The sequence below is a fragment of the Barbatula barbatula genome, assembly GCF_947034865.1.
Source record: "Barbatula barbatula genome assembly, chromosome: 7".
Classification (NCBI taxonomy): domain Eukaryota; kingdom Metazoa; phylum Chordata; class Actinopteri; order Cypriniformes; family Nemacheilidae; genus Barbatula; species Barbatula barbatula.
This window is the reverse complement of record NC_136770.1, coordinates 8635082-8657612: the sequence shown is the minus strand read 5'-3', so window position 1 is coordinate 8657612 and position 22531 is coordinate 8635082. Positions and strand designations below refer to the sequence as shown.

The 22531-nt window shown below is 42.1% G+C and overlaps 1 protein-coding gene across 2 annotated transcripts in view; it reads right to left on the bottom strand.

Annotated features, from left to right (window-relative positions):
- inpp5d (inositol polyphosphate-5-phosphatase D) overlaps positions 1–19962 on the bottom strand; it is a 52899-nt gene extending 32937 nt beyond the window's left edge. The window contains exons 1-11 of one of the 2 annotated variants that reach the window (XM_079460950.1): positions 19608–19962; positions 18813–18876; positions 11322–11457; positions 10457–10622; positions 9952–10092; positions 9732–9822; positions 4830–4907; positions 4638–4715; positions 4187–4310; positions 3943–4049; positions 3564–3666 (exon numbers count right to left, since the gene is read on the bottom strand). In XM_079460950.1, coding sequence (XP_079317076.1) covers positions 3564–3666; positions 3943–4049; positions 4187–4310; positions 4638–4715; positions 4830–4907; positions 9732–9822; positions 9952–10092; positions 10457–10622; positions 11322–11457; positions 18813–18876; positions 19608–19747 — 1228 coding nt within the window. In that variant the 5' untranslated portion in view covers positions 19748–19962. The remainder of the gene's footprint in view (positions 1–3563; positions 3667–3942; positions 4050–4186; positions 4311–4637; positions 4716–4829; positions 4908–9731; positions 9823–9951; positions 10093–10456; positions 10623–11321; positions 11458–18812; positions 18877–19607) is intronic. The other variant, XM_079460951.1, reaches the window with a different exon arrangement.
- Positions 19963–22531: the final 2569 nt, after the last annotated feature.

Below are 22531 nucleotides of genomic sequence, written 5' to 3'. Positions count from 1 at the left end.
GTGTGTGGATAGCTACCATAGCAAGGAAACGCTTGCGGCCTGCCTTGTGGCGACTGCTGCTTTGCTTAAGTGCTGTTAACGCACGTCTCCCTCATGTTCTGGGCTTCTCGCTGAGTCAAAGTTAACGGACTGAGCTCATTTTGCTGACGAAGCTACCTCATAGGCCCCTTGTGTGGCCGACTGAATATCTGCCCTCAGATGTGTAACATTCACGAATGAATGTGTTTCTGTGATTTATTTTGTGATCGTTCGAGTGGGTTGTGCGTCCTTAATTGTCTCTTAAAAGTCATTTCCTTTGCCTTATGTTTGTTTATTTCATTTACCAGCATTACGGTCGTTTGGTAACGTCATTTCCTTTTGTTTGTTTATTTCATTTACCAGCATTACGGTTGTTTGGTAACGTCATTTCCTTTGCCTTTCGTTTGTTTATTTCAGTTACCAGCATTACGGTCGTTTGGCAAAGTCATTTCCTTTGCCTTTCGTTTGTTTATTTCAGTTACCAGCATTACGGTCGTTTGGCAAAGTCATTTCCTTTGCCTTATGTTTGTTTATTTCAGTTACCAGGATTATGGTCGTTGAGTAACGTAATTTCCTTTTGTTTGTTTATTTCATTTACCAGCATTACGGTCGTTTGGTAACGTCATTTCCTTTGCCTTTCGTTTGTTTATTTCAGTTACCAGCATTACGGTCGTTTGGCAAAGTCATTTCCTTTGCCTTTCGTTTGTTTATTTCAGTTACCAGCATTACGGTCGTTTGGCAAAGTCATTTCCTTTGCCTTATGTTTGTTTATTTCAGTTACCAGGATTATGGTCGTTGAGTAACGTAATTTCCTTTTGTTTGTTTATTTCATTTACCAGCATTACGGTCGTTTGGTAACGTCATTTCCTTTGCCTTTCGTTTGTTTATTTCAGTTACCAGCATTACGGTCGTTTGGCAAAGTCATTTCCTTTGCCTTATGTTTGTTTATTTCAGTTACCAGGATTATGGTAGTTGAGTAACGTAATTTCCTTTTGTTTGTTCATTTCATTTACCAGCATTACGGTTGTTTGGTAACGTCATTTCCTTTTGTTAATTCTTTGTTTTTTTTTTATTTAATTTATTAGTAGTTTAATTTTGTTTATTCTGTCCTTGTTATGTGTAGAGGAGCTGAGTGCTGACGGTGGGGACGACGTGCTCGAGGTGATGGGTGTGACCGTTGCCGTGCTGGTTATGTGGCTGTGCACATGCTTTGGGGTGGATTATACGGATGCTCATGCCCGAGTCGCTGGACGCCCACCAGTAAGCCTCAAGCCCGGTCTACTGAGTGTGTGTGTGTGTGTGTGTGTGTGTGTGTGTGAGAGAGTGTCTATGTTAGTACACTGAAATACACATCATTGTTATTAACATTGTAATAAATTCAGTATATCTCTTGGCCTACAGGTCCTCTCAGAACTTGACCTTGATGAACCATGCCAAGTTTTGTAGCGATACGTTATTGTGTCCGTAAAATACAGCATTTTGCGACAAAATTTTAAATGTGCTACGCCCACAATGGACGAAGGAGGAATATTGGGTATGGTTTAACTCGCCATGCCTCAAGGAAGACAACTTTTTTAGATTTTTCAGCAAAGTTTTGTTAAAATAGCAATTTTTACATCTCTGGACCAGTAGATGGCGCTATGCCGAAGAGGTGTATGTTACCTCAGGTCATGACTGTGATGACAGTCTCTAGATGCTGCATACCAACTGTCGTGCAAAACGTCTATGAGTAGGTCAAAAAAGCAGGTTGAGCCAAGGGTTCAGAGGAAAAATTATTTTGTTTTTAGAATGTACGGTTCAAAAGTTATAGGCAAACATGTATGTGGAAATTTGAACTGTTGGTGGCAAATATGGTGACTCTATATTTGCCATGGTTCAATTCAGACTGTCCTTTATGTGTGGGCCAAATTTCACAACTTTGACATGTACTAGAGTTTCAATGGGCGGACATGACAGGAGAAGAAGCAGAATTATAGCTGCAAGCAGCAATTAAGGGTCAAGCCTATTGGCACAAAGGTAAACTATTTTCAAAAATACACGGAATGGCACTCTGTACACAAAAACTGCTAATATCGTTTGACCACTAGGGGGCGCTGACACCAAATTATGAGCAAGACAAGTTGTGCCAGTGGTAATACATACCAAGATTTGTGTCATGAAGAGACAGCCACATGACCCTTTGGCATACTTGTCTGGAGTGTCACAACATGCCATGTACCAAATTTCGCGACAATCGGACAAACATTGAAGGACGAGCTCCAAAAAGTATGTTTTGAATAAAATTCAATGTGGCAGAAGGGAAGCATGGTGGAAAATTCTGAATTTCTAGCTATGTGAATACATTATGCTGAATTATTTGTATGTTGTTTCATACAAGTATCGCTAAGATACAGCCATGCTTTGCATTCTCATCATCAGATTCCTTGAGGAGGTATAGGAGAACTGTTCGATAAATCAAAGAGATTTTAATAATTTTTTGTTGTAAGTATCTGTAGATGCTATATACAAAATTTTGTTCAAATCTGAATTATTTTGTAGGAGGAGTTTGAAAAGTATGCTTTTAATATAATTTAATATGGCTCAAAGGAAGTATGGTGGTATTTAATTTTTCACATACTATAAGGAATTAAATAAATTTCTTGGCTTAAAACTTTACAGCTCTACTCAGAAAACGGTAATGCTGAACCATTCCATGTTTCATAGCTATATGCCATTGTGTCCGTAAAATCCTTTTATGACAAAATTTGAAATGAGTGGAACCCCCAATGGCCGACCAAGGAACATTGGGTATTGTCCTCTCTGCGTGACTCGAGGAATCAAACAAGAAAGTTGTAGGCAAAGTCTTCTAAAGTTATAGGGAAAAATTGCCATTTTTCATTTCTTTGTACCAATAGGTGGCGCTGTGCCAAAACTGTGTATGTAACCTCAGATCCAGACTTTCGTATCAATTTGATGCCATACACTACGTTTCGTATCAATACAGTAGCACATCTTGATCAATACATTAAAGTTTGAAAAAGACTTGTGCTCGTCGTTAAATATGTTAACACGCTATATAAAAACGGATTGGTCAATTGAAAATCTCTAAATCCTTTTTTGTCAGCACTGTCTCTAGATGCTACATCAAAATGTTGTGCAAATCGTACAAACTGTCTACGACGAATTAGAAAAAATTCTAAATGGCAGAAAATTTTGTGTCGTAATATCAGGATCAGCAAAGGGTTTATAGGTAAGAACAATTGTGTTTCTAGGGCTTACAGTTCTAAAGTTATGAGCTCAAATATGCGTGGAAGTATAGTATTCCTAGCATAGTATTGTTTTTACTATGCTAGGAAATTATGTCCCAGAATTACAAATTGCTAACATTCTTCTAAATATATGTCTTTTTGTTAAACATAACAAAGAAATGTATACAGGTTTGGAATAACTTGAGTGTGAGTAAATAGTGACAGATTTTTCTTTTTTTTTTGGGTGAACTATCTCTTCAAATACTACTCTAATCAATGCTTTTAACCCTGTAAAGCTAACGCTTTGGAATGCCTTACCCATGTTCCAGGTGCCAACAAAGATCGTGATCATATCGGGCTCAGGTTTTTCTGAGTGTTTGTTTTTCATCTGCTGCAGAAGTTGGCAGAAGCCTTCTCTTTTCTACAAATGTGCATTTGAATGACACATTCACATACAAAAACACATGACAAGGCAAAAACATGGTAACAAAGTTTCATTGTATAATATTTTTCATAACGCCCTAAAAATTTGAACTTTGCTACCAAGTAATACTGGGAAGCCATCAATTTTACATACTATACATATTGTATAGATTTTGTCATCTCAAGCTACTTGATTTAACTGCCTAAATCAAGCTAGCAAAAATGTACCAACACCACTGAATACTATAATGTACTATATGAATGGAATGTTTACCTTGGTGTCATCAAAGACAAAGTCCTTGCGCTGGGTTTTTTCTTTCTCTGTCTCCAACACCAAAACGAGTCTGTTTTTCAACTTTTGTAACTTCACCAATTGCAAGACTGGAGATTAAAAATTTAATTATTAGTCTTTGTGTAGTACTTAGACTAGTAAAGTCCTCTGAGGGTATTTGATTCTAGTTAGTCAAATGCATTCTATATGTATGGTTAGAAACTGTATTAATGAAGTTGTGGCATACTTTTATTGTGAACAAAATATTTATCCTCAGGTCCATCTTTGGACTTCTTGAAAATAACCTTCCCACCTTCCACATCTACCTTGAGGTACATTTTGTTTAAAATTCCAATGGATTCAGATTTTACCTGTTAATACAAAAAACAATAAATATGTGGTAGTAGTTTGCCATTATTGTGTAGTGTACATTTTCATTGCTTTTATTGTTGCTTTGTATCACTTAAGCGAGTTCTCAATTTGAAAACAACCAAAGTGTCATTGCATTGCTATATCTCACACATACACAAATATCTCTCTAGAGCAACAGCTGTATTATCTTTCATTATATCAACAACACAGTAAGCATAAAGGCAACATATAGCAGGAGGGCACTTGCTGATCACTTAACATTGAACAACAACTTTAAAATACATATTTATTTGAACAATATCTTTTCTGTTGAAATAATTTCTTACTTCAAACGTCACAGGGGGTATCAATGACCTTCTGTGTCCTCCATCATATCCAACTGATTCAAAGACAGAATATTTTATCTACAAATACAACAGGGGTTGTTAGTCTACAACAAAAATACAGGATACAATAAGAAGCTAGTTTCTGTATAGTGTCATGCTTTGTGTGAAAACATGAATACAGTAAAGCTATACCTTGTCTTCAATTGAACATATAAGCTGAGTCAGCTGCTCAAGTCTAAAAGCCACAGACTGATTTGCATCAACAGAAAGCTGGAAAAGATGAAAAAGGTAACACAATATTTTACAAACTATATGTAACTTTGCAACTTCTCATCAACTACCAATCAGCAGAGCAGTTGTGGCTGGTCAATATTATTTAAAATTGTATTAGGTTAATTTCTGTCCCAGACAGCACAGGTGCGTCTGTAAGATGTCTGCTAAAGATCTGGAAAACATCTGCTGTGTAAAAACATCTGCTAAAGATGTTAGAACGAGCAGTTTTACATTCATTCTAAATCATAGACATCTTACAGAAATCTAGATGTCTATAGGACATCTGACAGGTGACGTCTCCGAGACTAACTGCAGGTGAGCAAACTATGTTTTGCAGATGTATTGCAGGTGTAAATGCAGACATCAAATAGATTTCTGCTTGATGTGTGTGTGCTATCAGGGGTGACAATATATGTGCGGACATAATTATTTTTTATTAAGGTACACAAACTTTTTGGCAGGCAGATGACCCAAGACAGCTCTTTAATTGGCTTGCACCAGAATGTCATCGGGGCACAGCTCTGTGCACCCTAGACCCTCCTAATTCAGCTGAAAGTGTAACAGTGTTTGATTTCAAGCTGGAGACCTGGAGCTAGGAGAATGAATGACCAAAAAGGTTGCAGGGGCGGACTCGGTTCAGTTGAACTGAGTTATCGTTAAGATGGGTTAAGACCGGACATCAAGCCATCTAACAAACACAAGACTCAACTCCGGTGGCCTGCACCAACCAACATGATAGGCTTCCCAAGACATCACTCCAGAGACAAAAACTACAGAGGAAAACTCCTTTCAACAAATTAAGCAATCCTCCTTGAAGGAAATGCAACGAACGCCTCCAGATTTTAGAGCTGAACTGGTGTTTATTTAATAACCCGCTAAAAGAATATAATACAAGGTTAAAATTACTTATTGATGGTTCGCTCAGAGTGACTGGCAGCGAAGACTTAAGGCAGGTAAGTCAGCAGCCCCGCTGGACCCCCCAGGGCCCGACCCTGGCAGGACAGCTGTGCTGCCCACTGTAAAACCTCCCCCCCACGGGACAATAAAGCAGATCCTCCGTCATGATTTCTGGGGGCCTGGTCACAGCTCCCCAGCATGTCACTGTGCCTAGTGCGGACCATCCATCTCGGCCATGCGATCCGGTTTGCCAGGCACCCGCTCAAGTCTCAGGACATTATCTAGCCTCAGCAGAGACGAGATCGCTCCCATGCTTCGGCCCAAGGTTGCCACCCTTCTGGAGAAGGGGGCAATCTAGCCCGTCCCTCTGGCCGAGAAGTCTTAGGGGTGACAACCCCTAATTCATTGTCCCTGAGTAAGGGGGCTGCCTCCGTCCGACAACAGGATTGGTTTGTTGTTGTCGACCTGACCCACCTCTCAAGGTGGGTCACCTCTCAAAAACCTTCTCGCGCCCCTGAGGAACCTAATTATCAGGTCGTGCTGTCCCAGAGACTTCCCACTAACTGGTTCGTGATGAGCGGCAATTGCGGCTACATACACTTTCAGCGTGGAAGGGGAGAGATTGCTCTCGAGTCTCGTCTGCAGGAAGGACAGCACGCTCCCGATCGAGCATATCCGTGGGTCTTCTCCGCGAGAAGAACACCAGGACGAGAATAGGCGCCACTTAAATGCGTATAACCGCCTCGTGGCTGGGGCCCTAGCCTGTACAATGGTTTCCACCACCGCTGGGGGTAGACCACTCAGAATCTCCTCGTCCCGTCCAGGAGCCAGACATGGAGGTTCCAGAGGTCTGGTCTCGGATGCCATAACGCGCCCTTCCCCTGAGAAAGGGCCTCGGTCAGGGAGTACCAAAGCGGGCAATGGGTGTTGTCCAGGGAGGCGAACAGGTCCACCTGTGCCTGCCCGAACTGCACCCAAATGAGCTGGACTGCGCAGGGGTGGAGCCGCCACTCTCCGTGGGGCGTCGACTGACGAGAGAGCGCATCGGCTGTCTGGTTCAGGTCGCCCGGGATGTGAGTGGCTAACAGAGACTTTGTCACCTGCTTGCTCCACAGGAGGAGGCGTCGGGCGAGTTGTGATAGCTGCCGTGAACGAATACCACCCTGTCGGTTGATATATGCCATGGCAGAGCTTGTCCTGCACGAGGGGTAGGAACCTCCTCAGTGCAAGCAGCACCGCCAACATTTCTAGGCGATTAATATGCCAGCGCAGGTGGTTGCCCGTCCACAGCCAGTTGCACACAGCATCCCAACCCTGCAGGGAGGCGTCTGTCGTCACCACGACGCGCCTCGAAACCTGCCCAAGAGGGATCCCTGTCTGCAGAAAGGTCATTGAAGACCATGGGGTTAGGGTGCGCCGGCAGAAGGGCGTGATCGCGACGCGCCTGCTGCCGATGTGCCAAGCACTCCAGGGAACTCTGCTCTGTAGCCAGTGCTGTAGCGGTCTCATGTGCATCAACCCGAGGGGGACCACCCCCGCCGAGGACGCCATGTGTCCCAGGAGCCTCTGAAAAAGTTTCAGTGGGACCGCTGGCTGCTGCCTGAAGTTCCTCAGGCAGGTCAGCACCGACTGGGCACGCTCGGAAGAAAGGCGTGCAGTCATGGAGACAGAGTCGAGTTCCATACCGAGGAAGAGGATGCTCTGCACGGGGAAGAGCTTGCTCTTCTCTCAGTTGAACTGCAACCCCAAATGGTCTAGGTGCCGGAGCACCAGGTCCCTGTGTGTACACAACAGATCTCGCGAGTGCGCCAAGATGAGCCAGTCGTCGAGACAGGGGTACATCTCGGCCAGAGGGACGAGCTCGATCGCCCCCTTCGCCAGAAGGTTAGCGACCTCGGCCCGAAGCACGGGAGCATCTACCCCTCCCACTGAGGTGAAGAGGATGCCCCGAAACTTGGGTGGGCGCTTGGCGAACTGAATCGCATAGCCGAGACGGATCGTTCTCTCTAGCCACCGTGCTGGTCTGGGAAGAGCCAACCAGGCTCGCAGGGACCGAGACAGGGGGACCAGAGATTCGATCTGATTCATTGTCCCCGTGGGGGGTGGTTCGATGGCTGGCAGTACGGCTCCCTCGCCGTGGGGGGGACCCCGGGGAGGAGAGCGGCTCTGCCGAGGTGCCTGCCTGGCGATATCGCGGCACACCGCACCGTCTGGCTGAGAGGTGCTGGTGGCCACTGAGGGTTACACCCGACCGTGTGTCTCGCCGGGACACAACGTGGGGTCGCGGCGGGGCAGGATGTGTTTGATCGCCTCCGTCTGCTTCTTTACAGTCGAGAACTGCTGGGAGAAGTCCTCGACCGTATCACCAAACAGCCCACCCTGCACGATGGGAGCGTCGAGAAAGCGAACCTTCTCAGCGTCCCGCATCTGCGCAAGGTTCAGCCAAAGGTGTCTCTCCTGGACCACTAGTGTGGACATCGTACGGCCCAGGGCCCGCGCCATCACCTTCGTCGCCCGAAGAGCGAGGTCAGTGGCAGTGTGGAGTTCCTGCATAAGCCCTGGGTCGGTCTTTCCCTCTTGCAACTCCTTCAACGCTTTGGCCTGATGGACCCCCCACGATTCGCCCCGTGTCCGAGTGCGTGACTGAGGAACAAGGCGGCGTACCGCCTTTTCCGGGACGGTCAGACGAGCGAGGCAGGGCGTGAACGGTTTGAGGCTCACGGTAATTCCCCGATCACCCTCGGTGCTCGCCGAGGCGGACGGCAGGGCTGATGCCGCTGCTGCCGCAGGACGGGAAGCACTCGAGGTAGTGGCTGATTCTCGGAAGAACACAGCCACCTGTGACCGCAACGTCTGAATCATCATTCGCCCGCAGTGCGGGCATGACGTATCCACAAATGCTGCCTCAGCGTGCCGGAGTCCCAGACACCTGAGGCAGACATCGCGTCCGTCCCCCTCCTCGATGAGTGCGTTGCACCCACGAGCACAGCGGGACATGCCGCGCTGTCAGAAATTTGCTCTTTTAGAGAGAAGCTTTGGAAGTTGCCGAGACGCCCAGGGGAAGTCACAGGAGAAGGGACAGTCTGCTGCACCACGTCGTAAGACCAGCAACACTTGAAGAAAGTCCGCGAAGTCGTCAGCATCAGGATGCGAAGGCTCCGAAGAACAAAAGGTGAATGAATGCAGCACGCCGGCTCCCTTTTATACCCGGATATCCGGGGGCAGAGTCCGGCATGCAAATTTCATTCGCCAATTTTCATTGGCCTGTTCAAGTCAGTCAGAGATGATAGGTTCTCAAGTCAAACCCCATTCTGTCGACACAACGTCGAGAAACCGACAGAAAGGGAACTGAGGTTTAAAAACCACATTTTAAACTATGCAAAAGCACAAAGAGAAAACAACCACAGCTCTTTACTAAAAGCTTTGCCTGTTAAGAAAGCAATATAACATTTTTGTCAGTTAAGTTTGTGATAAAACGTTTTGCAGTGTTTACATATTGTTTATTACAGCATAATATAATTCATTAAAATAGAATTTGAATTTCTTTCATAATGTACAAGTTGATTTTAATGCCAATATTTTTTGCATTTTTTAGGTGAGTAAAATACTATTTTCCCTATATTTTTTTTCATTGAGGATTTCTTTTTAAAAAGTCTAAAAATCTTGTCTCGTACTTGTGGGGTAAGTGTAATATGTAAATGATAACAACTATCCCTTCAACCCTATACCCAACCTCTAATTTTAACCTAGTTAGTTGACATGTAGATGCAAAGTTACGTATAGTCAGTATAATGTCTAAAGTGGGGTTTCAAAATAGTGTCACAAATCAAACTAAACAAAAATAAATAGAAGTTAACAAAAAAAAATTACATACAACGAAATATTTAAATTAAAAAATTTTTAGTTGTCTGTCATTTAACTTACTTGATTCCTTAGTCTTCCAGGTCCAGGAGATAGAGGCTGATCCAGAACTTTCTGCAGTGCTTCGAGACTTGGAAGTGTGCGAGAAATTTCACTACAAAAAGTATCAATTTTAATTTAAAAGTGCAAATTGTATTGGTAAAAAAAGATACCAAACCAAAATATCCAGTTTTTGTCAAACAGCAATATTTATAGTCACAGTACACCATGTAATTTTTCTGACCTGTTCAGATTTTTGCAGATACTTAGTGTGAGCTTTCTAAAGTGAGGCAGGGTAGGGTTTCCATTTTGCACCTGTTCGGCATCCAGACACAGAGATGTGCAGAAATAATCCTGGATGGACTTCTGATGATCCTCGGTGAGACTGGATATCAAACATCATTATTAACAGACCATAAAAATGCTAGGTGGTAAAATGACAGAGATAATTCAATATATATATATGTCAGGGTCATCATCAGAAGGGTCAGCCGGATATGCCTTCCTGGTGGGGGCATTTAATGCTCCTATCCACTGCAGGGTGGATTGGGCCTGGAATTCAACCTTATTTAATATTGGGCACATTGAATACAGCAGCACCCAAAAATATACATCACAGAAATAAAACATTCTAAACTTTATGCTTCAAGCTAACTGAATTAGTAAAATGCCAGTGTCTTTATTGTATTAAATGATAAGAAAATGTACAAGTGTTTTTTTTACAGTATGACAGATGAATTTCATTGTACTTTGATAAGTCGATTTGCTGCAGTCTCTGTAGATAGCTGTCTGAGATGGAGACCTGGGTGGTCTCTGCTCCTCTTTCCATTCCTCTGCATGGGTCACCATTACCGTCTTTACCTTCATTACTTGTGAAGTTTCTGGGTGGAAGCTGAGGAGGCAAACTGATCGGCTCTGTGGAAAATGATAATAAAAGAGGTACTGTATTACAACAACAACACAAACAAGGAATCTCTTTCAATAATGCATTTTTCCATTACATATACTGTTAAATGTTACACTTAAAGGAATAGTTCACCCCAAAATGGTCTGCATCGACTTGACCATATTTATTTGTATTCCTACTATGAAAAGTTAATGGTGATCATTCGGATGAACCATTCCTTTCAGTACAGTGAGGTCAAAAGGTCAACATTACAAATCTAGGATTTTAAATTGAATGAAACCTGCAAGAAGACTGAAAACTTCATGATTTTGAAGTATCTATTTAATCTCTAGCTCAAATGATAGATTATTGTGTTAGTAGCACTGGTGTTGTCCTAGGGAACTTTTTGCGTGTATGAAATGTATTTTGAGGTGTATTATAGGCACCTAATGCTAAACTTTGAGATAACGGTGTATATCACATAATAAGTACTTTTTCCGTATAAATAGCATGCCAAACATAAACTCATGCTATTGATACACAGCACTGGAGATGTAGGTAGGACAGATGTGGAGAGACAGACAATTTAATTAAATGTTCCGCCACTTCAGGACACTCAAACACATTCATGTTCATTTTAATAACTCAAATTCACCAGTTTTGTTCTGGTGAAGTAACACCAAAAGTTAGTTATGCTCAAAGACAAAATTATATTATAATTGCCTCACCGGATTCCTCTTCTGGCTCTTCCTCCTTCTGCACAGCATACTGAAGGTGTGTCACCAGACCCATGTTTTCCTTATGGTATGCCTCCACAAGGTCTGGCAGTACAGAGAAAAAACGAATAGGCACACCCTCAGATGCCTATAAGGAAAAAGAAGAGGTTAAAAATAAATGAATTACCTTAGATTTAGCTTAACAAAACAACTAAATCTTAATATCTTAAATCTTAAAACTTTACTACATTTTGCATTTTCTTTGCTTGTCAAAAACCAACCGTTTTACATGGTTTGCTTACTGCCTGTCACTTTTATGAGCCACTTTTTTCAAAGGATGTTGTAGTCCCTCTAAGCTTAACAGTATATCACCTGGTGGTAATTGGATGCATTCTTTGATTGAAAGTGGCACAAATTATCAAAAGACACAAGATCTACGCAGTAAAAATAACCTGTAGCACAGCCAGTACAAATATAGACTTTGTCCTTTACAAACCAAAATCTTTTCAATGTTACATTGTTTAAGTGCCTTCGATTTTAAAATTAAAGATCACAAATTCATACTTTTGGTAATGGGTCAAAGTAAATAAAATGCTAGCGTTTAAAGCATCTTAGCATGTCTAATTACAAAATGTCAGACAGAAAAGAGGCCAAAGACATTATTTTAGTACACACCTTCCACGTTCTGTTAGATTTTTAAAAAAATGTGGTTTAAGGTGAGAACAAGCATTTAGCTTAGTTTATTAGTTTATTTTATTAGATTGCAAGACATTCACTAATACTTTACATTCAAGGCAAGTTTTAAGAGGAACCCCGTGGCTTGCTCAACACCCAAGCTGATGGATATTTTAATACAGAGGCTGTGCTGAAATGCAGGCTTGAAAGAGGAAGAACTGTGGTAGAGACATTTTCCAGAGACAGTTTTAGTTCACCTCCCATACCTTGAATGCAGGTTATTTCTAAATGCCAGTCAAGAAAGAACATAAACGTTGTTGAGTAAAAAGTTGTTTTTAGCATTGCACTCAATTTATGCTGTGTATAAGACACATTCTTTTAAGACACGCAACAAAAATGTTAAAAAACGTAAATTTTCAGCAGTTATTTGTCACGTGTTCATGTTAATTTCTGTGGACTTTTAGTTTGTACCTCTTCAGTTCCCTTTCATGTATTGTGTTGTAGTCTTTGTATTTCTTTTGTTCACTGTTTTCCCTGTGATTGTCTACCCAAGTGTGTCCCTTAGCTCGTTACCCCTGTGTATACACAGCCAATGTAATTTTTGTCAGACCAGGGACACATTTCAGAAAGCAGGGTAAGTGCAAACTCAGTGTAAGTTAACCCCAGAAAACGGGATACTCTGGGTTTTCAGTTTCAGAACGCAAGGTATATCAAACCCGTGAACGGGGTAAGTCAAGCCCTTTCAGAAATCGAGGTATCTTATACTTAGAGTGAGTAACCATAGTAACCTACTCTGTGAACCTAACCTGGTCAGGAGCAGGTTTTAGTCCACAAACCGAGGTGACCCTTTTTGAAGCGGGAGCAGTGGTGATATTGCCTACGCCGTTTGTTTTTTCATTCGTTTTCCTTAATCGCGCACAAGTTCGTAACACAGACATTAAATGTCCATTTATTCAGGAACCAGTAGATGAGGAAGCTGCATTCATTCGGAGTCACGCTCTTACATCTAAGCAGATTCTCTGTATGGCTTTATGTTTCTTTGCTAATGGAAGCTTTCTTTATAACACCGGGGATGCAGAACACGTTAGCAAGGCAACTGTATGCAGAGCAGTAAGAAAAGTGTGCATCGGTGTCAAGAACTTTTTATACATTTTTGTTAAGGTTCCTGTGAGAGCCATCAAAGAGGAGTTCCACAGAATTGCAGGTGAATGGTGTACGTCTTTCTGAATTAGGCTGATCAAATAAATGTGGTCTTGCTGCCAACTCTGGAAGAAAGCTAATAATTAAAATACCATTTAGGATTTCCCAATGTGATTGGGTGCATAGCTATCTTACAAACAGGATTTAGAAAAACCAGCCATGATTTTCTTGGGGGAGCAGGTGCAAGCATGGCAAGTTTTCTGTCTTCTATAGCCACAGTGCTCGGTTCTCATATCCTAACTTTATATCGAACATTTCCCAGTCAGGCATCCTAGTAGCAAGAGTATTTAAACTCACCAGACTGAATAATGTTTTTATATTTCATTTTCAGCTGCTGCCATGTTCTTTTTTTATGCAGAAGGATTGCACCTACATGACAAAAATCGTAGATATATATATTCGACTGGCTATATTTGAATAAACAAAGCGCTTTTTGTCACGTTGCGTTGGCATGGTGAATCGTGTTATCTTCGCTCAATTGCTGATGGCTTTTTAAAGCCGTGGTGAACGCGCGTAACCTAGAGTAAACTTACTCAGAGTGGATTGAACTCATTGAAACCAGGTGTTCTGAAATAGAAAACTCAGAGTAGCGATTATCTGAGTAAATCAACTCAGAGTTCATATTTTAACTCCTTATTGAAACGGGTCCCAGTCCCAAGGTAAATATCCCGTAAATATTTTGGTAGCTGTAATTTGAAAGCTGGGATGAGTTAAAGTCAGAAAATGTAGTCTCAGAAAATAATAATAATAATTTGGATAAAATGTTGATGGTCAAACATTTTTAAACATGATATAAACCGAAATTATGTGAACACAGTCTGTGAAAACCAGGCTAAATTATAAAGAAAAGCACTGTCATGCTGATAGAACAATGCTTGATGCAATGCAAAGAACAGTATAGTTTTAGGGACAAGACACGTACACCTTTGGAAGCTAAAAAGCCAACTATCACAAGGTCACATATTCATTACCATGCACAAGATAGCAAATGGCTTGTAATTTGCATATGTTTGGAGTGGCTATTCATTACTAGACGACATTTCGTCAAGTGACCTTTACTCTATGACCACAATGCTAAAGTAACACAAGAGGGATTATATTTGCCTTAACTGTAAAACTACTGAAATTATACATTTTAAATTTAAGCGAAGCTTCATTGAAAGCTATACTTCTTCAAAACTGAGAGCTAGCAAAACTCAGTGCTGGCAAATCACAGTTCTTAATTTAAGTTTAAACAAACCTACAGGTGTTTGCACAGCACTGAATTTAGAAACAGTCCTCCTGACAATATGCTTACTGATGTTACAAGCAGAAGTGGCCCAATGCACATCTCAAAATAGTTCCCCAACACACCCAACACTGTCTGTGTGAAAAGAAAAGCACAGCTATATAACAGATGTCATGTCAGACGTCAGGCCAAAGAAGCTTGTGGAGATTGTCCTCACCAAAGATCAAAGTTACATAATAAGGAATTGTGATTGGTTGCATGTAGGGGGAACCGAACTCGGATCGCTGGCATTCAAAGAGTGAGGTATTACTCACTACTCACTGAAATAGTCCCAAGGGTTTAAACCCAATTGCCCAAAAACAATTAAAACACTTTACTTTGTAGACAAAAAGGTTTTCAATAAACAGGAACACAAAAGTAGACTTGAGGGTCTAAAAACTTAACATAAGAACACTTAACTTCAATACTGCTCAACGGCAGGAAATAAGGCATAAACAGATCAAGACTGAACACAGAGGCAGAGAACAAACAGACTTATAAAGGGTCAAACACAGGTGATGATGAGGTGTTGAATGAGGCAATCTTGACCTCTACAGGCCTGGAGGGACTAGAGTCCATAATATCGGTGGAATCCACTATTCTGAAGGTGCCTGTCAGGAGGTTCAGGGAGGGCAACCCCACCAGGCCAGGGTGAACAAATAGTCCTCAAAGAACAGACACGTTATAGGAAAAACTAAATATGGGCCGTTGAATTATTAGAAACACCTCAAGGTGTAACATTTTCTGTTTTATAGACCACTACCGATGACCTTCATATTGCTGGTCCAGAAGAACTTCCTATTTAAGTGTTTTTAAAGTACAGGAACCTTGGGAATGAGTGCTGCGCAGCAGGACGCTATGGGCAAACTCCTTTTTCTCCGATGACTGAAGCTCTTAATAACGCAGTGAATACATTGGTAAGTGCAAAGTAAAACTTTGAGCCAATGGCAGCAAAGCTGCACGGAACTATGGCGATGGCGCCCGCCCTTTGGCTTTATAAGCAGACATATCACTGTAGGGTCCTCAGGTTACTTTGACTGAAGTGACAACCATATGCAGCTTGTAAGCACAGCCAGGAATGCAGTACCTGTCCCCATATCTCAGGGAACCACTCTTCAGAGCTCTCAACACCGTGGGCAGATCCCATATTGGAACGGTGAGGGGGCGGGGAGGCCATAGCTGCCTGGAACCCTTCAAAAAATTCACAATCAAGTCGTTCTTGCCCACTCCTTGGCCCAGTAAGGGGCCATGGGAAGCTGAAATGGCTGCCGTATAGACCTTGAGCGTGGAAGGGAGCGCCCCTTATCAAACAACTGTGCGCCAAGGCATCCGTGCCGAGGGGGTCCTCTGTCAGGGACCACAAAGCGGGCAATGGGTGGTGTCCAGGGAGGCGAACAGGTCCACCTGTGCCTGCCCGAACTGCACCCAAATGAGCTGAACTGCGCGGGGGTGGAGCCGCCACTCTCTGCGGGGCATCGACTGACGAGAGAGCGCGTCGGGGTGTCTGGTTCAGGTCGCCCGGGATGTGAGTGGCTAACAGAGACTTCGTCACCTGCTGGCTCCACAGGAGGAGGCGTCGGGCGAGTTGTGATAACTGCCGCAAACGAATAGCGCCCTGACGGTTGATATACGCCACAGCAGTCGTGCTGTCCGACCGCACCAGCACGTGCTTGTCCTGCACGAGGGGTTGGAACCTCCTCAGTGCAAGTAGCACCTCCAAACAACTCTAGGCGATTGATATGCAAACGCAGGCGGGGGCCCTTCCACAGACCCGGCACTGCGTGCCCGTTGCACACAGCACCCCAACCCTGCAGGGAGGCGTCCGTCGTCACCACGACGCACCTCGATAGCTGCCCAAGAGGGACCCCTGTCCGTAAGAAGGTCATCGAAGACCACGGGGTTAGGGTGCGCCGGCAGAAGGGCGTGATGGCGATGCGCCTGCTGGCGGTGTGCCACACACTCCATGGAACTCGGCTCTAGAGCAAATGCTGTATCGGTCTAATGTGCATCAACCCCAGGGGGACCACCCCCGCCGAGGACGCCATGTGTCCCAGGAGCCTCTGAAATAGTTTCAGGGGGACCGCTGGCTGCTGCTTGAAGTTCCTCAGGCAGCTCAGCACCGACTGGGCACGCTCGTTAGAAAGGCGTGTAGTCATAGAGACAGAGTCGAGTTCCATACCGAGGAAGAGGATGCTCTGCACAAGGGAGAGCTTGCTCTTCTCTCGGTTGACCTGCAACCCCAAACGGTCTAGGTGCCGGAGCACCAGGTCCCTGTGTCTACACAACAGATCTCACGAGTGTGCCAAGATGAGCCAGTCATCGAGATAGTTGAGTATGCGCACCCCTTGCTCCCTGAGGGGAGTGAGGCCGGCCTCCACGACCTTCGTAAAGACTCGTGGAGACAGGGACAGACTGAATGGGAGGACGCGGTACTCATATGCCCGTCCCTCGAATGCGAACCGCAGGAACGGCCGGTGACGAGGGACGATGGACACATGGAAGTACGGCTCCTTCAGGTCGATTGCCACGAACCAACCCAGACGCCTGTCGGACATCATTTTTTTACATTTTTTTTCGTTAAATTTATTTACAGCCGCCAAGATGTGATGCTCTCTTTTGACCTATTTGTTTAGAGGATCTTTCCATTTGGTTTGGGAACAACAACCATTCCAGCGCACCATTCCAGGATCCGTTGGACTGCTTACCTTTCAACTACTGTCTTTTGTTCTAAAAGGGTATGAGGACTCTGTTCTAAAAGGGTATGAGCTTTCCTGTAGCTCAGTGGTAAGAACACAGCACTAGCAATGCCAAGGTAGTGGGTTCGATCCCAGGGGATTGCACATACTTAAAAATCAAAAAATGTATAGGACAATGTAAGTCGATTTGGATAAAATTAATGTAAATGATGAACAGGCTTCAACCCTTCTAGAGTAGGAAGAGAGTGTCCTTTTGCACACTGGAAATATCCTTTTACCCCAGTATGTTGTATCCTGGGCCATACAGTACTTTTGGGGGGGTTTAAACTCCAAATTCTTTCGCTTTTAAGATGCCCTATGTAATTGCAGTCGCGGCTGCTCCTGTATCGAGTTTAAAGTCAACAGGTGTTCCATACACAGTGAATGGAACACCTGTCCATTCTGCAACAGTCCCTGTTGAAAATTCCACAAGAAAAGCGTACTCCTCCTCTCCCTCAGAAGAATGTCTGTCCTGTTGTGAAACTGAATCCAATTTAAGTGTCCGACATACTGCTGCAAAAACTCTCCTTTTCCTACATTTTCTGCATTCTGCATCTTTTGATGGACAATCTTTCCAAGAATGCCTCCGTCCAGTTCCACATCCTCCACAGTCTTTTCGTGTTGAATTTTGTTTCCCTTTATCATCATGATATCTGTCTGACTTGTTCTTTCTCTTATACTGGCCTGTTTCTTGAGGCTTTATCTCTAATCACATCCAAATTAAAACTGTGGGTGTCCTTAAATTTTGAGGTGGTTCTTTACTGCATAATTTTGACACTCTATTTGAATAGCTTTGGCTCTGAATCCAGTTGTAAGCATTCTGACAGCCTCCTGTCTCTGATTCCCACAACTATTCTGTCACGGATTAAGTCCTCCTTTAATGACCAGAAATTGCAGTGTTCTGCCAGTTTGTGTACTGTTGTAATGAAAGTCTCCACACTTTTGCCATCATTTTGAGCTCGTTCGAATATGAGATTGTGTTTGCAGACACAGTGGTGTCTAAAGGCTTCCACCACACAGTCATGTTTTTTTTCTATGACTTACCCAGCAGTAATAGTGCAAAGACATCGTCTCCCATTGCATATAACAAGGAGTTGATCTGGTATTCCTCAGGTTTCGCACTCAAAACTAATGCTAGACGAATCCTGTAATCTGTAATCCGCTGAGAAGTCGAACGACTCTGGATGCGTTATCTGTACTGCTGCAACAGCCATCTTGATTTTTTTTATATTATTTGCACTGTAGTCGCTAAATTGGTTCGTTTAAAATGACTTGGAAGCATTGTATTCCTCTAATATGCAAATATTTGCAGCAAAAATAAACCGGCTTTAGTTAGACTAATTCTTGCTGTCTTACTCTAATTGCTGTGTTTATGCAACCATCCCTCTTTTCATAACTATGAATAGTTTTTTCTTGTCAGAAATTGTCTGTTTTCTTTTTTTTCGTTTGATATGTGGGCTGTGGTGGACAACTAGGCTAAAGTATTATTCAGTTAAATAGAGTGCAATGCAGTTGACTGATGTAGAACTACTTTATAGGTGTGCATTTACTAAAAAAGAATACACGCTACTAGAACGTTCATCAGCAATTCAGTATTATGTTACATTTATAAGGTGAATTTCTTACCTGGACTGATAACTTTTTCTCTTCATTTGGTAATATTCTGTAGGTATACACACAATTCTGGTAGCTGTAAAAGAGCGATGCGAAATGCTTCATTACTATCACCTATGTGTCTGCATTTCCATTGCCACATCGTTTGTCTTACAATTTTGTAAGCTGCTTTTTAAAAAGCTTAAATGTAAATGTTGGTATGGTAGCTCTGTTATTACATATCTCACAATTTGCTACAATTAACACATTTTGTCTCAGTCAGCACTGTTTGTTTATAATTTACAGTAACTATCAATAACAGACTTCTTCGTTAAATTGTTTAAGGTAAATTTGTTTGCAACACACAGTGCAAGCATTATAGCCTCACATAAATAGTTACAGGGAAACTGCAAACAAATAGAGCTCTGTTTTGTATATTGATACTGAAGGTGATAACAGTAGCAATCTTTTAATCTGGTAGCAAAATTTACAATAGGTTTTCAGAGTTAGAACATGGAATGCAGTGAATATATGTGTACCATATGAACCGTGCTTTTATATATATCTGACACAAATTTGGTTCACAGCCACAAACCCAAGCATATTTTAAATGCTGTGTTTAAGATGGGCTTAGTACTATATGCCAGTCCTTCAATGTTGTAAATATCTCTGCAATGTAAATAACCCAAAACCCCAAAACATAATAAAACGTAATAAAATAATAACTAACTCATAAAAACTCACAACTCTAAACATTTGATCCTAAATCTGATATAAGTGACACACTTCTACTAGAGCTCTAGCTTTGACACTTGTGGTAATACTCACAGTACACAGAGGGCATAAGCACCCTGTATAGATTCACTGTCCCGCAGGAGGAAGCTTCCATCCTTGGCTGCTTTGGAGAGAAGGTCCTCAGCTGTAGACCGAGTAATATTGCCATGGTACCATGGCTGTTGGGAAAACATCCTTTCCAAACACTTCTCCTAGAGTCCGTCCAGGAGACACCCAGGTAAATTTGACCCCAGAAAGTTTCAAAAGATGATAAACATATGGTCAGTTTCAGAGTCTCAAAGTCTTCTTCAAGGCGTTGATAAAATGAATGTCTGTTCCTGCTCTGTCTAGCTCAAAGCTTGCTGTTTCTCTGTCTTCCTGTTATAGGGGCGAAAGCTACAAAAAGGAAGCTGCCACAAGCACAAGGGTGAACTTCCTCATTCTGCACACAGAGCAGTTTAAAAACGCAGAGAGAGAGAGTGAGCAAGCAAGCGAGAAGGCCGAACAGCAGGTTGGTTTACATGTTCACACAGCTGTATGTGCAAATGAGGAGAGAAAGGTGTATGTGGTATTGTATGACCTACGGCCAGAAAGCTCTTTGATCCCATATAAATGTTCAACCTTGCTAACCAAAACTATGGTAAGCAGGATAAACCAGCTAAAAGCCCTTATGCAAAACTGAGAAATGTAGACAACATCAACATAAAAAGTGTGAAGAGGTAGATTATTCATTTATTATTTTTACACAACAACTGGTCTCAGAAAGGAAGTACAACAATTTTATTTTTGCATGGATGACAAATAAAAAGGCGATAAAATAATGCAAATTTTATAAAAACATAAATTTTCAAATATAATTTGCTCTTTGGTTCATTTGCATGTTCTGACCCTGAAAAAACATAGCTTAACCGGTACACTTGTTTTTAGGGGATGTGATTGCTTTAGGTTTTATAGCAGGGTCTCTTGTTTGTGTGGTAAGTACACAACAGCATTAACACTTTACAGCATCTAGTCACTGCTTTTTTTGTGTCACATTTTCTTTTTTTATATAAATGGCGTTGTGTCATCTCTCTCATTGAGTAGCTCTATGTCTCTATCTGTGAAGATGCCTTCATATATAAATGGACAGGAAGCCTTGCGCAAATATGAGAAAAGAAAAGGCAGAGAGATCAACTGCTGACATCCAACAGTCTGAGTCACATGATGCAAAAAGAGAACCTACAGAGTCACTTCAGCCCGGTGGTTTCCGTCTTGCCTCTCTCTCACGCAGCCAAAGATCGCGGTTATGCTGTAGTGTCAATAATAGCTTAGCAGTGATGGCCACAGTGTGGTGAGGGGGAATGTGTTTAAATATAATTATATAGTACGGTAAAGTATGCTTTGACAAGATTCAAAACCTTTTGTTAACTAACGCATGCATTAAGAAACTGTATTTTCCAAATGGTCCAGAATGCATTTCAGTCATTTCATAACACAAAACACACACAACCCAACTATTTCAAGTTAAGTTTATTCAGTGGATGCATTTACAAATTGATTAAACTGATATATTACAAATACAATGATAGATACCGAACAAATATTACAAAATATAGATAATTGCAACCAGACTGACAAAACAAAATTTATGCTGATGGATTGCAATGATTTAAAAGCATAATAAAAAAGTGACAACAAAGTGACAACAAAACCTAAAAGCTCTAACCATCTCTTCTAAATAAGTAGTCATTTAACAACTTTTGTCATTTTATTTGACTGTATAGAGTGAAGTGCACATGCATTTATTTAAATAGCCTTAGTAACAAGCTGTCAAGGAATATTAAAAAGCAATATTCTCACAGGTACATTTACATATGTTTACCACAGCTTTACAGTGCTGTAACCACAGCACCCACTAGGGACAAGTAAAACAATTTATGTGTAGAGATCATTAGTTTGTGTCATAATAGGGAGCCGCAGAGTTGACATGTTTTTTTGGCCGACCCGGAAAGTTAGCGCTGCAGTCGGTAAATCGACCGAAATACTATGTATTATCTCTGTGATCAACAAAGGTTTATGATGTTCACTTGTTTCAACTATCAATGTAATCTTTACAAATTAACACCAAATTTCGTACTTTTGAAGCCGAAATACGATTGTCAGAAGTAAAAAGCTAACATGATGCCAATAAACAGACTACACAATATAGTCGCTCAACGTCACCACCACCAAGCCTCCGACAACTCTTTCAAACTTTATTAAAAATGTCTTCCTTGGTAAGTAATTACTCTGTGAATTAATGAGAATCTATGTTTTTAAAGATGTGTGCCCATGTTGCGTTATTTATAAGATTTATATGCTTGATGATGTCTAACGTCGCCTCCAAAGGAAGTATTAACTTTAAGCAACTTTTTAGCAACTTGTTAGCAACCGCCGTTTTTAAGACAAAAAGGCATTTAAAAATCACAAGCCGGTTATAATTGGTGTGTTTTATATCATAGAATAAAACGTGAAAATATATAGAGGTTTTGTTAACCACAGACCTTATTTCAGGCGACTTACTAAGAACCCATTAAAAAAAAACAATGTAACGATGGCGATGGAACCGAAAGTCCTAATAGGCTAACTTGCTTCTGGGGTGTGCATACCAAAATACGTCATCTCTGCGGCTCCCAGTTGAGACAGAGCCCATTGAGGCCACACCCACATCAGGGGGGACAATCCAACCCTCTCCATTGACTTTCTATTTGCAGGGAAGCTGCCTCCTTGTAATTTCTGAGTTTTAACAAAAAACAATGTCTAAAAGCTGCTGTGTGACAAGGTGTGCAGTAAAAAAAAAAAAAAAAAACACAGAACCGTCAAAGCTAGCTATCAAACCATAAATGCCAGACTTTAAGGAGGCCAAAGTGGTTTCAGGCAATAAGACGTGAAGCATCAGCATGAAGAATGGGTAAATTGAGACACTCATTGTGCAACGATATGTGTGCAGTAAACATGCG